The sequence below is a fragment of the Gobio gobio genome (genome assembly GCF_949357685.1).
Source record: "Gobio gobio genome assembly, chromosome: 21".
NCBI lineage: Eukaryota > Metazoa > Chordata > Actinopteri > Cypriniformes > Gobionidae > Gobio > Gobio gobio.
Window position 1 is genome coordinate 42143398 of NC_137117.1, and position 14904 is coordinate 42158301.

At 38.0% G+C, this 14904-nt stretch overlaps 1 protein-coding gene across 2 annotated transcripts in view; it reads right to left on the reverse strand.

Moving 5' to 3' along the window:
• Positions 1–973: 973 nt before the first annotated feature.
• opn7b (opsin 7, group member b) overlaps positions 974–14904 on the reverse strand; it is a gene marked incomplete at both ends in the record, with an annotated part of 132426 nt that continues 118495 nt past the window's right edge. Inside the window, 2 exons of one of the 2 annotated variants that reach the window (XM_079802133.1) lie at positions 974–2055; positions 4437–4774. In XM_079802133.1, the coding sequence (XP_079658259.1) occupies positions 1570–2055; positions 4437–4774 (824 nt within the window). The remainder of the gene's footprint in view (positions 2056–4436; positions 4775–14904) is intronic. The other variant, XM_079802134.1, reaches the window with a different exon arrangement.

Consider the following 14904-nt stretch of genomic DNA (forward strand, 5'->3'; position numbering starts at 1 on the left):
GTCCCGCTGGAACAGTCATGGGAATTACGGTTTTCATCAGTACACCAAGAGAATTTGAAATCAGGAGAGGTAAAATTCTCACAAAAAACAAAACAAAAAAAACACATTCTTTTTAAACCAGCTTAACAAAATAATAATAATAAAACAATTAACTTTGTCATTATTTACGGCCATCTTTATGTCTCTGAAAAAAAAAGGTACAGTGGCGGTACAATTTTTTTCCTTGGGGAACAAAACGTATAACTGTACCTTTAAAGGTACACAATTGGTCCTTAGGGTACAATTTCCCCTACAATTAACCATTAGCAGGCAAGTTCGGTCCTAGTGAGTCGATGTCCTGCAGAGTTTGGCTCCAACCCTGAAAGACATCTATAGAAGCTCTTATTGAGAATTAACAGAGGTTTAGATGTTGGTTTTATTGAAAATGTTTGGTCACCATTATGGCGATCCGTGTTTCCTTTAGTTGGGCAGTTTAACTCTTGGCATTTTTATTTGAGTTTGCAGTTTTTGTTACAGTGTTAACAAAACACAATCTGTTCAAAAAAAATAAAAAAGCCATAAACAAAAATTGTCATGAAGAAAAATGTTTGACTGAACTCATCACTGACTAAAACTATGAATAAATAATATTCATCAACAATGCTTTCTTGCCACAGATCAGGCATTCTGAATTTTGATTTTTAAATACATTCTAGGGGGGAAAAAGTTTAGATGCACACAGATATCAAGAATCAACATATGAATCTCAACAATGGTGACATACTTAATGCTGCAATGCATGCTGGGAGCCTGGCGTTTTATACTGTGGTGGCTTAGTAGGGTTGGAGCTAAACTCTGCAGGACATCAGCTCTCTAGGTCCGAACTTGCCCACCCCTGACTTAGAGGTACAAAAATGTACCCTTAAGGGTACCACCCCAGTGACGGACACTTGTACCTTAAAAGGTACAATTTTGTACTCTTTTTTTCTTTTTTCATTATTTACGGCCATCTTTATGTCACCTTCTAAACCTGTATGCCATTATTTTAAAAATGTTATTTAAAGGAGAATTTGAAGAATCTTCATGCTGCTCTTTTTCATAGTTCATGGCGACCTTCCACAGCCACATGACAGCTTTGAGCAAGAAACAAACCAAACCATTATTGACTGATACACTGCAGCTCAAGTCAAATAATGATCCTTTGGAGGCAGACTGTCATGTTGGACCTCAAAAACATCATGAAACATTTTTATAATTTTTTTTTTGCATCATTGATATCCTTTTTAAATTCTATAGAAAATAATTCATGTATACAGGTTCGGAAGAAATTATAAAGTGCACATCATGACTGAATTTTCATTTTTTCCTCTGTGGGTGGCGTGTATGCCAAGTCCAAGTTTGCCATTCAGTTTTGCTACCAAATCAAACTATTTTTGTTGTTATTGTTACTAAGTTACCAAGTAGCCAAAACGTTTGTTTTTTTTGCTTTGTTAAGTTGAATTGTGTTTCTTTCGTATGAGACTTTATAGCATACTTATTTCCCCAGGTATTGTAGAGAGGGAAAGGGTTTTATGATCAGTTTCTCTTCCTCTAAAGGAAGTCGCTATTTATCTCGTTGGATAGCTGGCTGACTGCCACCTCACTATGGGTGGAGCCAATGAGGATGCGCGCTGTCCTTTGGGGTGTGATGTCCAGATAATGCCCTGTTTTTCCTTCTGGACAATGTCTGCATGACTGGTGGCTCTCATTCAGTCCATTAGAGACCCATGTATGGTTACACTTATCCTTTGTGTTCAGTTTTGAAAGGCTTGCTGTGCCTTTTTGTTGGCTGTCTGTCTGGCAGGGACAGAGTGTTCTCTTGCATTTTGTGGCATCCCGGAACAGGGATTTTCGGAAGCTGGGTTTAAAGACGAGGTAGACCATTGGGTTGTAGAGGGTGGATGACTTGGCAAACATAGCTGCCATGGCAAATGCTACCGGAGGTACCAAGTCTGGATCACTAAAGGCCGCCCACATGGATACCACAGCATACGGGCTCCACGCCATCAGAAATCCAATGCATACTGCCACTGATAGCTATATGAAAAGGAAACAGAAACATCAACACGCATTCGTTAATACAAATAAATCACATTTTTCCCAGGGTTTGCAGTAGAGGAGGAACAATGAGCATTAGGTCTGGATGCCCTGGACTAAGTGGCCAGATCTCGAGCTATGTGCTTTCCCTGCACTTCTACTTAGCTGGGCTGTCCTGAGATGTGCCTGCTGTTCCAGCTAGTAAACCCCTAACTACCATTGGTCTGTGGTGATTATGTAATAGGTAGGTGCGCTCTGGGTCATCTCCTTCTTTGATGTGGAAATATTCTCCAGTTAATGTCTTCTGTTAAGGTCAGATGTGAGTAAAACCATGAAAACACCGGAGAGCGAAATTACAGTTAACCATGGCAAGTCCCCCTGGAAAGTTCGTATTTACAAGGCAGGTTTGTTCAAGTCACTTTCATCAGAGTAAGAGGGCGGTTCTTAAACTCTCCTTCTAGAAAATGTGCATCAGGTGTGTTTTGCGTTTTTATGTTTTTAATTAATTTATGAAGCCACTGTAAACTTTATCATTACACTTTGTGCAGGCAATTAGCTTACTTTGCTGTAAATAGAAAAGTTTGACAATATCACTGCTAAATACATTTAAGTATTGTGGTTTTCTGCCATGTTTCTCACTGACAAGCCCCCAACTCATAAAGATTGGGGCTTAAAGAAAATCTAGAGTTTCCCACTCGTATTTACGACATTGTGGTGACGTTCATGTGCGTTCTACACTCTGAAAAAAAAAGGTACAGTGGAGGTACAATTTTTTTCCTTGGGGAACAAAACATATAACTGTACCTTTAAAGGTACACAATTGGTCCTTAGGGTACAATTTCCCCTACAATTAACCATTAGCAGGCAAGTTCGGTCCTAGTGAGTCACTGTCCTGCAGAGTTTGGCTCCAACCGTGAAAGACATCTATAGAAGCTCTTATTGAGAATTAACAGAGGTTTAGATGTTGGTTTTATTGAAAATGTTTGGTCACCATTATGGCGATCGGTGTTTCCTTTAGTTGGGCAGTTTAACTCTTGGCTTTTTTATTTGAGTTTGCAATTTTTGTTACAGCGTTAATAAAACACATAATCTGTTCAAATAAAAAAAAGCCATAAACAAAAATTGTCATGAAGAAAAATGTTTGACTAAACTCATCACTGACTAAAACTATTAATAAATTATATTCACCAACAATGCTTTCTTGCCACAGATCAGGCATTCTGAATTTTGATTTTTAAATACATTCTAGGGGGAAAAAAGTTTAGATGCACACAGATATCAAGAATCAGCATATGAATCTCAACAATGGTGACATACTTAATGCTGCAGTGCATGCTGGGAGCTTGGCGTTTTATACTGTGGTGGCTTAGTAGGGTTGGAGCTAAACTCTGCAGGACATCAGCTCTCTAGGACCGAACTTGCCCACCCCTGACTTAGAGGTACAAAAATGTACCCCGAAGGGTACCACCACAGTGACGGACACTTGTACCTTAAAAGGTACAATTTTGTACTCTTTTTTTTGAGAGTGTACTTGTGAATGCGATCTTTATAACATGACTTGAATACAACAAAAAGATGTCTTCATGTAAGTTTATTTCTTAATCACGGTTAAAACTGGAGGTGAAAACTGGCAGAACGGTAAGTTATTTACTAATAATAATCGACTAATATTCATTTTCATGGTATCCCACGGACCAAAAAAAAAAAAAGAATAAGTATAAAAACATAATTCAATCAGGTAAAGCTTTGAGCATACAAGGTTCATGGGTGCAGGCTACATGACTTTACAAACAGTCGACATTAAATAAATGGAGCTAACTAAGGTTCGGAAATGGACCCATGCCTCCACCAATCAACTGTCTTCTCAAAACTTTCTTATATCGGGCCGCCCCTTACAGTACTGTTTGTCTCGTTCTCTCGAACCCTCCCTTCCCCTCACTCTCTCATCCATTCAACCATCTTTACCATCCCCTGTTCTCTTCCCTTCCAGGTTGTATCGGGGGGTCCTAATCACTCTGCCTACATTTAACTGTCTACGATAATGTTCATAATAATGTTTAGCGCTCCAGTTATTTCATCTGCCACTTTAAATGCTTGAGCTTGTTAAAGTCGAGTGGATTCTGATTAGCTGTCAATGGTTTTATCTCTAAATTGTTCTGAAATTGATTCCAACAATATTGTGATGCTATTGTTATAGCTATTCTTCACTATTCTCAATTATCAGTAAAAATTATCAAAACTTCATAGTAATAGTTATCATTCTTAGTGTGAATTTGATGCTTGCCTTAGTAATCGCTACTAACTGACAAAGCATTATCATAGCATTCATGATTGAAAAATAATTTTCATGAAACATAATGTGATTAAAAACAACATCTTACCTTGACAATAAGTGTTTGCACATTGGAGATTTTGTTTTGAGGAGAGACATGCTGCTGCACTGCATGCTGGGCCTTCCGGACCGTCACAAGTATGAGAGTATAGGAGAGGAAGATGATGATGCAGGGCACAATGTAACAGAAGACGAAGAGGCAGATGATGTAGCTCATTGCAGGTGTGCTGTAGCTGGGCGCGTGCCAATCGATACAGCAGGCGGTGCCGTAAGGCTCTGACCCGTACTGACCCCAGCCTGAAAGCGGACCTACTGCAAACACTGCAGCATAACACCACACTCCAACCACCAGCAAACGTGCATGGGACGGGGAGAATTTATTACCTGCTAAAAAAAAATACACACAAAAATGGCAATGATCATGCAAATTTCTATATATATAAAACTGTGTAATTTTTGTATCATTAAGATTAAGAATACCATGACTTAATTTTTTTTTTTTTTTTTACTTTCAAACATTCTTGTGTGTTATTAGTTATTTTAGTAAATCAAGTTAAATCAAGTTTTTTTTATTCTTTATTTCAGGTAACATTTGTTTCACATATTATTAGGACCCAAGCCTTTGTGAATCAAAGTCATAACGCCACCAACTGGCAGCAGGAAGTCTGTCACTTTCAAAATGCTTTGAAATTGCCCTCTTATTTTTACACGATTTGCTTCAAACTTTTTCAGAATAATGTCAAGACACCTGTGAAAGGATTATTGATATCTTGAATATTGTTGTCATGGCAATGCGTCACACTTTAATATTCTTTTTGGGTATTTTTGAGACTCTTAGCATGCTTCACATTGCATTAAACTCGACACACACATCAGAGTTGTCGGCCAGTAGACATGGGCAAAGTTTTAATAATGGGTGTGTAGGAGGGGCTCAGTAGTGCCACCTTTTTACTAAAGTGGGAAGTTAGTTTTACCTACAGTCACCAAACACGGCACACATATTGTACTCATTAAGCCTGACAATTTTATAATTTACAGTCATTAGCTCAGCTATTTTTGTTTGAATGTGGATTTTTTTAATCAAGCTCTGGTGAACTTGAACTTCATACAATTCATGCTCCACTCGTCACCATGATGGAACCCCCCCAAAAACCCAACATAACAGAAACAGAAATTCTGTAACATTTCAGTTTGTCTACATTAAAAGAAACAAGTTCATAAAACTCAAAACAATGAAACAATTCAGATTACTTAAAATGTGTCAGTTTTGAGAACTCAAAAGAAAGTTCTAAATACTCATAAAAGTTAATTTGTTTCATTTGAGTTAGTTATTTTGAGCATTAGGGTTTACAGTGTACTTGTAAATTGCCAGAACCAATTTACCAGTAGGCCTATTTTTGAAAAGCTCCTGTTCACACATGATCTCTTAAAAGTAATTTACCAGTAAACACTGTATGCGTGAAAGGGGCTATTGTCACCCCACACTGACCACATCAATTTTGTCACAGACTAAATGCGGTTTTATTTACAAAGTCAGGGAGGATCACGTTCAGATAATTGACACAAGTGGAGAGCACTCAGCTAATCAACAATAAGAGGTATATATATACGCAATAGTCCTACCTCCGTCCATTGCCAGATTATCAGCATGCCTCCACCACCCCTTCTCCACACTTTCAGTTCTAACCACTTGCATAACACAGGGGTACTCTGGGTTCAGGCCAAATTCCGAGCTCGGAGCTCTCCCCCCGGACAGCACGCCAAATACGCATTTCAATTTACTCTCCATAAATTGTGATTCGCAATTTGAATATATATATATATATATATATATATATATATATATATATATATATATATATATATATATATATATATATATATATATATATATATATATATATATATATATATATAGGCCATGATGGACAATGGCCAGAGGCCTGGGATTTTTAATGACCACAGAGTCAGGACCTCGGTTTAACGTCTCATCCAAAGGACATTGCTTGTTACAGTACAGTGTCACCATCATTATGGGGTGTTAGGACCCACACAGACAACAGGTTGAACACCCCCTGCTGGCCTCACTAACACCTCTTCCAACAGCAACCAAAACTAGTTTTCCTAGTTGGTCTCCCATCCAGGTACTGACCAGGTTCTTGGGCTACAGGGTGATATGGCTGCTGGGTTACTATATTTCTATTACAATAACATTTTCATTATTAAAAAAAAAAAAAGAGTATTTAAGAATAAATATAACAATATAATAATAATATTTATATTTTACAGAACTAGTTTTACGACTAAAAATCATTAGAAGGGTGTAAGGATTACACAACACTACAAATTAGACCATGCGTATGCTTGTGTAACCCTAGCTACTTATAAAAATCGAAAGATATAGAACTTGCAAACCAGAGTTTAACTATACAGTCCCTTCTAGGCGATAAAGAAAAAACTTTGGCATAAAAAAAAGAGATTAAATTATTAAGATGGGTGGCATTTGATCATAATTTTAAACCAGGGCTCCTTGATGTGGGATTTAGGAGATGGGCAACTAAAGGTTTGACTGCATTATGCACCTTTGTTGCACAAGGAAAATTTAAAAGCTTTGCAGAATCAATAGAACATTATGATTTGGAAAATAGGGATTTCTATCGATATTTACAAATACGGGACTATTTTGAAAGGGAGTTTAAAAAAAAGGTTAGTACAGAGCTGAATATACTTGTAGAATTGACTCCTATACAAAAAGTAATCCCAGAATAATCTCTTCTCTCGGGCCATGATGGAGAATATAAAAAAAAAACACATCTAGCTACAGTATATTAAGCAGAAATGGGAAAGAGAATTAGGGGAAGAAATTCTAAATGAAGAATGGTATATGGCTTGCAAGACACAACATACAATTACCTGTTCACAAAGAGTTTGGATGGAAAAATCTAGAGCGTTTTTTCATAACCCCCAAAATTAAACAATTAGCCACATCACAGTTATGCTGGAGGATGTGTGGTCATGTTGATGTTGACCATCTTCATGTATTCTGGAGTTGCCCAAAAATACTACCTTTCTGGAACATGGTTTCGATAGAGATCCAAAAGATTTTAGGATATACCAATACATTTTACTACATTATATCTTGAAAACATTATGCACTCTGTGTTGAGAAGTGATGTATATCTTTTTAATATATATGTGGCATGTAAGAAGAGTATTACAAGACATTGGTATAAGCAGGACATCCCCTTACTTGGAGAATGGATAGAAATTGTTCAAGAAATATACAATATGGAACAATTAACTTTCATCTTGAGACTTAAAAAGGACCTATTTATAAAATGCTGGAAGAAATGGATTGAGTACTGTATATGTAAACAATCAATGACTGTATATGTGAACCTATACTTGCACCAAAACAAAATGTATACCCCCCGGTTCTATTTTTTGTTTTTTGTTTCTCCTCTTCTTCTTCTTCTCTTGTTTTCCCTAATGATGTAAATCTTTTTTCAGCACTGCTGGGCACTAAACACACTCATGTTTCATTCATACTGGAGCAGAAACACCACATATGCCTCAGAGAGAAGTAATATAATGACGTTTTCAGGAAAATGTTAAGCTGGATAAAAAGAAGATAGAAACGCTTTGACTGATAATGAAGACAATAAACACACAACTGTGACAATATATGGTGTATTTGAGTTCTTCAAGTCTTCTCTGGTATTGTCGTAATAACTCAACTTTATCACTGTATAGAATACTATAAAATAACACATTAGCCATGTTTCCACCGAAATTACCCGGAACAATTTGTTTTCCCCCCAGATCTGCTACTGTCTACGTTTCTACTGCGGACTAAAGTACCGGGAAGAATAGGCAAATTAGTCAGACAGTAATTAACGGACAGTAATCATTTTTGCGCGATACTGTCTGCAACAATAACAAGGAGATGCAAGCAGCGCTGCTTTTGCTAGTTATGTATTGGTTTACTAAAGAGGTCATTAACAAAACGGCGGAAAAGAGACGAGCACTGATACTAAAGCGTATTCTGAAAGATCGTAAAGCTAGATTTAAAATAAGACCACGTATGTTATTATCAGCTATTACGGACATTGACCGTGAGATGGCTGAGACGAACGCGCCATCAGACAGAAAAGTTATTTATATTAAGTGAAGTCAAGAAAGACTGTCTTTATTACATTTTTTATTTAAATATGTTTTTTTTTTTTTTGAGGGAATATTTTTTAATTTCAATTTAAAATGTCAGGAGATACATTATTGACGTTACTGTTAAAAATGCACTTCCAATAAAGTGTGTGTTGGCAAAAACTGTTGTTATTTTAAATGTTGAGGCGGCAGGGGTGTTGTCGGCAGCTGCTGAATGTAACTAATAAAGTAACTTGTGATCTAATTTAGCTACTTTACAGATTACTTGATTTTAAAAGTAACTAAGTTACTTTTTAAAGGAGTAATCAGTAATCAGATTACTTTTTCAAAGTAACTGTGGCAACACTGGTCATGAGTATGAGGTAACACAGCTCTTTTTTATCATATTAGATACATCTGAGTGTGTTGAAAATGATATGACATTGCTCTGTGCGTTCGCTCAGGGACTGATATGACACTTGTTGCAAACTGCAGTGAGAGCAAAGCTTTCTGCAAAATAAAACCGCAAACCGAGGGTAACACAGATATAACGCAGATATGACACCATTGAAAGGCAACTCCCTCACACGTCCCGGTTCCTTGGTTAAAATAGCAATTTTTTCACAATTTACAAATAGTTGGAAACATTTGGGATATTGTAAGTAATCAACTGAACACTGGCCTAGAGGTTTTTGGATATTTTACTGCAAAAATGTTACATATTGCAGCTTTAAGGACACTCAATATAAAGTGGGACCCAGGTTGTTGTTTTTTTTGCCTATGATTGTGATTTACATAATTCATTCGGTGAAATTGGGAGCTAAAACGCAGACAGTATGTGCAAATAAACACAACAACAGACACCGTTCATTCAGAGTGATTTTTTCCTGATTTATTCTTCTGTCAAAATGTGTTTAACTCTAGTAACCAATTCTCTTACTTTACTGAATCACGTCCTGCAATAAAATGTAGTCTGTGAAATTGTAATTTCTAATTGCTGAAACTTTCAAGCAAACCATTCAAATACTGCTCAATATGGCCCTATAGCTTCAGCACAACAGAATCACATTAATGTGAAAAAATGAGTCAGAGCCTCAGTAACGTGCCATAAAAGAGGGCAAACTGAATCCAAGGTTCAGAGTTAGCCTGTAGGAAAATATTATCGCTCCACTGAAGGAAGGGTTTAAGCATCCAGCAAAACTCACTCGCAGCAATGAGTGAGAATAATCACTTTAGCCTTTGGCTTTAAAGTACCACCATAAATATACAGGAAAACTCAAAGGAACTTAAAAAAAAGTATTTTACAATGGATCAAAATAAGCAATCAACAATTAGTAGTCCGCAGTCCAGAGTGCATGTGTAAAGCTGACCATAGTTCAAGCAACAGGAACCAGCACAGACACATTATTCAATCAAATTTATTATTTATGTAAAATAACAGTTGGTTGTGCATTAGGCTATTTTTGAGAACAGCTGCTGTTAAAGAATTATATTCTAAACATATTTTTTATTAAATCTGAGAGATTTCGGTCCCTCCATTGAATTTCCATTAGACCAAAACTTAATGTCGAACAGCTTTTGCACATACACATATAGCAAATCAAATATTGTAAAGATGCAAGAATCAATAATGTTTGTTGGGTCATGATGTGTCGAATGCGGTTTCCGGGTCCAGTCCTCCACTTGGTTTCAAATCTGAACAGTCCCTATTCATCACTATTCACACAATGTACACTACAGTATCTGGGCGACAATATTTTCGCAATTCATTAAAGATGAATCACTGTCTGGCCAACTGAGATCTGGTATGGAGATAAAGGTTAGATCATATTTGTTTGGTACAGCACGCTGTGAATGTACATTTGCATTTAGCACAGTCTGTTGTTTACTGTTAAGATCTGATAGAGCATTGGACCCAGACATAATGACATGTGATGTTCATCATATTAAGTAACAGTGTCTTTTCAAAAGAATAAATGGACCAATTCTTATGGATTTCTTCATTAACTTTTGAATCATTGAATGTTTTGGTGGAATGGACTTTCAATGCATGGACAAACGTTTCTCAGCTGAACAAAAGTCTTATGAGTTTGGAACAACATGAGGGTGGGTTGCTGATTAAATAATTTTGTTTTAATTTTGTTTAAAATGAAAGTTAATTTTTAATAATTGTATATATAATTAAATTGTATAATCTGGGAGTTGAAAGAAAGCAGCTAAGGAGTCCTGCTGGAGACATTTGGCTCCACAACCTATTTAAAGTGCAAACCAGCTAGACAAAAACAATGGATTTCTCATCTGTATATACAGAGCACAAGCCTGACTCGTGTTGCCAAATCAGTGAACTAGAACAAGCAACTAAATACATTGAAAAAGCTTTTATGTTGAAAATAAGACCAAAATATTGAGACCTGCACCTACTCACTTTAATAATCCATAAAGTCAATGGCTGTATGAGCCAAGCTTAAAAAACAATCTCCAAAAACTCTTATAATAATTGGTTCACAAGTTCACACTTACATATAATCAGATAGAGTAAAGGTTATGCATATTTTGCGTGCTGTCCAAGGGGAGGGCTCTGAGCTCGGAATTTGACCCGAACCCAGAGTGCTCCCCATTATCCCAGGCTGGGATAGGAATAGTTAGGAGTGAGGAGATGGGGTGGTGGAGGGATAGTGGAAAACTGTCACGGGACTGAAGTAAGTCTGCTGTATATACCTCCTATCGTGGTATATTTGTTGACTAACTGGACATGCTCCTCTCAAACTTTGTTAATAAAACATAATTTCACGAGTTCACACTTACATATCATCAGATAGATAAAGGTTATGAGGGGATGGCTCCGAGCTCAGAATTTGGCCCAAACCCAGAGTACTCCACCCAAAAGCAAAGGACAGCCGCCAGACAGATTGACTAATACACCCCCAAAATTGAGTGCCGTAATTTGGCAGGCTGGGGTTTTGGGAAGGAGATTGGTCATTTGACCGGGAGGGCCCACGCAGCCTCCGGCGGTAGCAGTAAACGAGTGGTAAACCTACCGGCCAATAAACGAGGAGCAGGGTGATATGAGCTGCCCCACTGGGAGGGCTCACACCGCTTCTACTGACGACGAATAGGGTGAGCATAGCTTGACTGGGAGGGCCAACGTAGGCTCAGAAGGGAGCAGCTTACAGCATCGGATAGGCCAATTAACGTGGTGGACGTAATTTGAAGCGCCCAGTCAGGAGAGCTCTTGCAGTATCCGACGGGAGCTCAATAAATATGACTTGCATAACACATAAAAGAATTATATCTTATTATGATTATACCATTTATTTATATTTAATATCTTCTAACTGTCAGAGCTGATAGCCTCAGGCAGTGCTTAGAGGTGTAATTGTGCTTTGGGCGACCCAAGTTCGATCCCGATAAATAAATAAATCAGAGTTGGACTCTGTAAATAGCTGATTAGAGAACATGGAAGTTGAAAGAAAATAGTCAGTGGTTGACTAAAACAACCATTGCTAAAACAATTTTTACTTTACATGAAAATCTTAACAAATGATAAAAAATAGGCTTACAAAAATGCGAGAAATAGCATGTAGCCGATCATATCGTAGAGGGTTTAAAACATTTAAATAGACATATCAAGTATAGCATCTTAGTTGATTATTACACTTGACAAAGAGCTGGTTTGGTTTCTGAGAGACGGGCAAAGACGGTATCGCGGCTATTTGATTTGCGATCGCGCTGTGCTTATTTCAATTATTTGTGTATCATATAGTAGAAGGTTTAAATCATTTAAATATACATATCAAATATTAGAACATGTGTATGATGTAGTATTTTAGTTAATATTAGCCTGCTTCCTACTCTTGCCAAGCTCTGATTTCTAGAGAGAGATGCACACAGAGACGGCAATGCAGCTGTTTGATTTTTACTCAATGCATTCATAAAGTTTACACTCATTTACTTCACACACTCATTATTGCGTAGTGATTTTAGAGGTTTAAATATAATTTTGTGCTATCCCCTGGAATCCCTGTTATCCAACAAACACGAGGAGTGACTATGTCAGCCAAAAAAAATGTCTATTATTCGGCAGAATTATTCGTTATTCGTATTGAAGCCATTATTTGTGACTTTTTGAATAAGGTTTTACCTTCGGGCACGTCCCTAGCGGAGGTTATAGATACATTTTGTGAGGATGTCTAATGTTATGGGTTGTCTGATGTCAGGGTGGTTGAATTTCTTTGATCAGGAGGGAGGTTTGTGAATTATTTAACTTGGTGCCATAGATCAATTTGTTAAAAAATAAGATGGCCCTTTGATGCCCTTAATGCTGTTAAGGTAGGAGACAAATGAGGTGATTGATAGGAGGAAAAAAAAAAACGAGAAATGGCAGGCAGGTTATCTGAAAGGTGAAATGCTTTGAAACACCTCCAAGCTGTCACATAGGATTTGAAGGTTCTGGGAGAAACGGCTTGGAGGATGGGGTCGATCGATGCGTTGAGGAGGGGTTTTAACGGGTGGGTTACGGGAATATTAGCTCTGAATAATGAGGTACTGTGGGTATTTGTCCACCTCTGGAGCCAGCAGCCTGAATTTCTGAAACAGAAAACGAGACAGAGTCAGCGGTTTGATTTTGGGACCTAGGAACGTGTTTAGCAGTAATGATAAATTGATTGAATTTAATGCAGAGGGATTCGATGGATGTGGCTGGGCCCATGGTTTTCTCCTGGGCGATGGGAACTTTTTGAACTGTTAGGATATGCGCGGCCGGGATGGCATCAGGAGGCGAGACGATTAAGAAAGGGAATAAGGTGAGGAATTGCATAGTTGTTTGTCAAAATCCCTCAAACGGCTTCTGGTAATATGTTGGAAATCTTGGGGCTGCTTTTGGATCCGAAAGTTAAGCGTATGGTGAAGAAGAATTTCCTATACCAGCAGACCCCAAATAAGTGGCATGAAAGGCATCACCTTGAAAGCAAAGTGATGTTGATTTTGGCGAGCCAAACGCCAAGACCCATGATTTTTACCATATCGATCGTTTGAGTGGAATTAAGCTGGATATGCTTGGGAACGGGGAATTGTGTGGAGCGGAAAGATCGATTATAAGGCGTTTTTACTTGAGAATTTTCTAGTAGCAACTTCAATGGGGCTGATACGAAAAAACTTGTCAAAAATGCCGATCATGAAGCTTGACTCGTCTTCTTTTTTAATCAGATTGTCTACAATGTTGGGCTCTTATGACAGATGATGTTCTGGGAGAGCAGGCATTTTATGCCGGGTTTAAACAGTGTTCGAGGCCAGACATCAGACCAGTTTAATCCCACTGGTCACAATTGTGACAGCATCTTTTTCTTATTTCTGAAAGCTCTAAAAGTGTTGATGAAAAAATAGATTGTCTTGATTAAAAAGTATCAATGTCATGTGACTAGTGTGAGAGGTCACATGACCAGATCAGTTTACTTCCTGCTTGCACATCTAGACAAAGATGTCTTCCGCAGGCTACTACAAAAAGAAGCAAGTAAAACACCTTAAATAACAGATCGAACTACAATATTTTGTATATATATTCTCTAAAGGGTCTACGATGTATTTTAAGAATTATACTCCTGCATATATATTTTGCTCGTAAGAGGTGTAAATTTGTCAAAGGTCACAATTGTGACCAGTAGTATATAACACAGGTCCCGGCTTCCAATCCCAGGCATCGTCCATCCTCTTTCCACACTTGAAAAAGAGGCAACTGAAAGTGGCCATGACAGTGATGGCCCGATAGGGAGCATCTGCGTGAAACGGCCCACCCGCCAGGCAGACCACGAAATGGTGATGCAGAAGTGAAGCATCCAGAGAACGAGGCAGATGTCCATGAGAACAAACCAGTGTGACCCACCCTCTACCGGGCACACCAACCGGCTCTCATGAACATCCACCCCATACTCCAGACAGTTCACGTCTGCATCGTCACCTAACAGTCCATCTGGCAAATGGGCCACATCTTCCCGGTACGTCCCATCTGAGCCATCACCAATACAGTCACCCCCAACTGCCAGAGATGCTGCACACAACATGAACGTCAAGGAGGTCCAACACGTCCGCAAAAATAAACAAATGAAAACTGGGATCAACAGCCAAAACCTGTTTTCTATTAAAGAATTTGTATTCAAATGCTGTTTCCCAATGGTCACTATTGTGACCGAATATAAAACCTAATATTTCACTAACTTAACCAACCTAAATTCAAAGAGGACATAAACTGTGTGTGTGTGTTAGGGAGGTCTAAGGAGTAAAATGCATGTACTCAATTTGCAAGAACAAATTTGGGATTAAACGGGTTAATGAAATCGAGATCAGGGTGGTGAGATGATTTATTAGACCGAGTATTATTC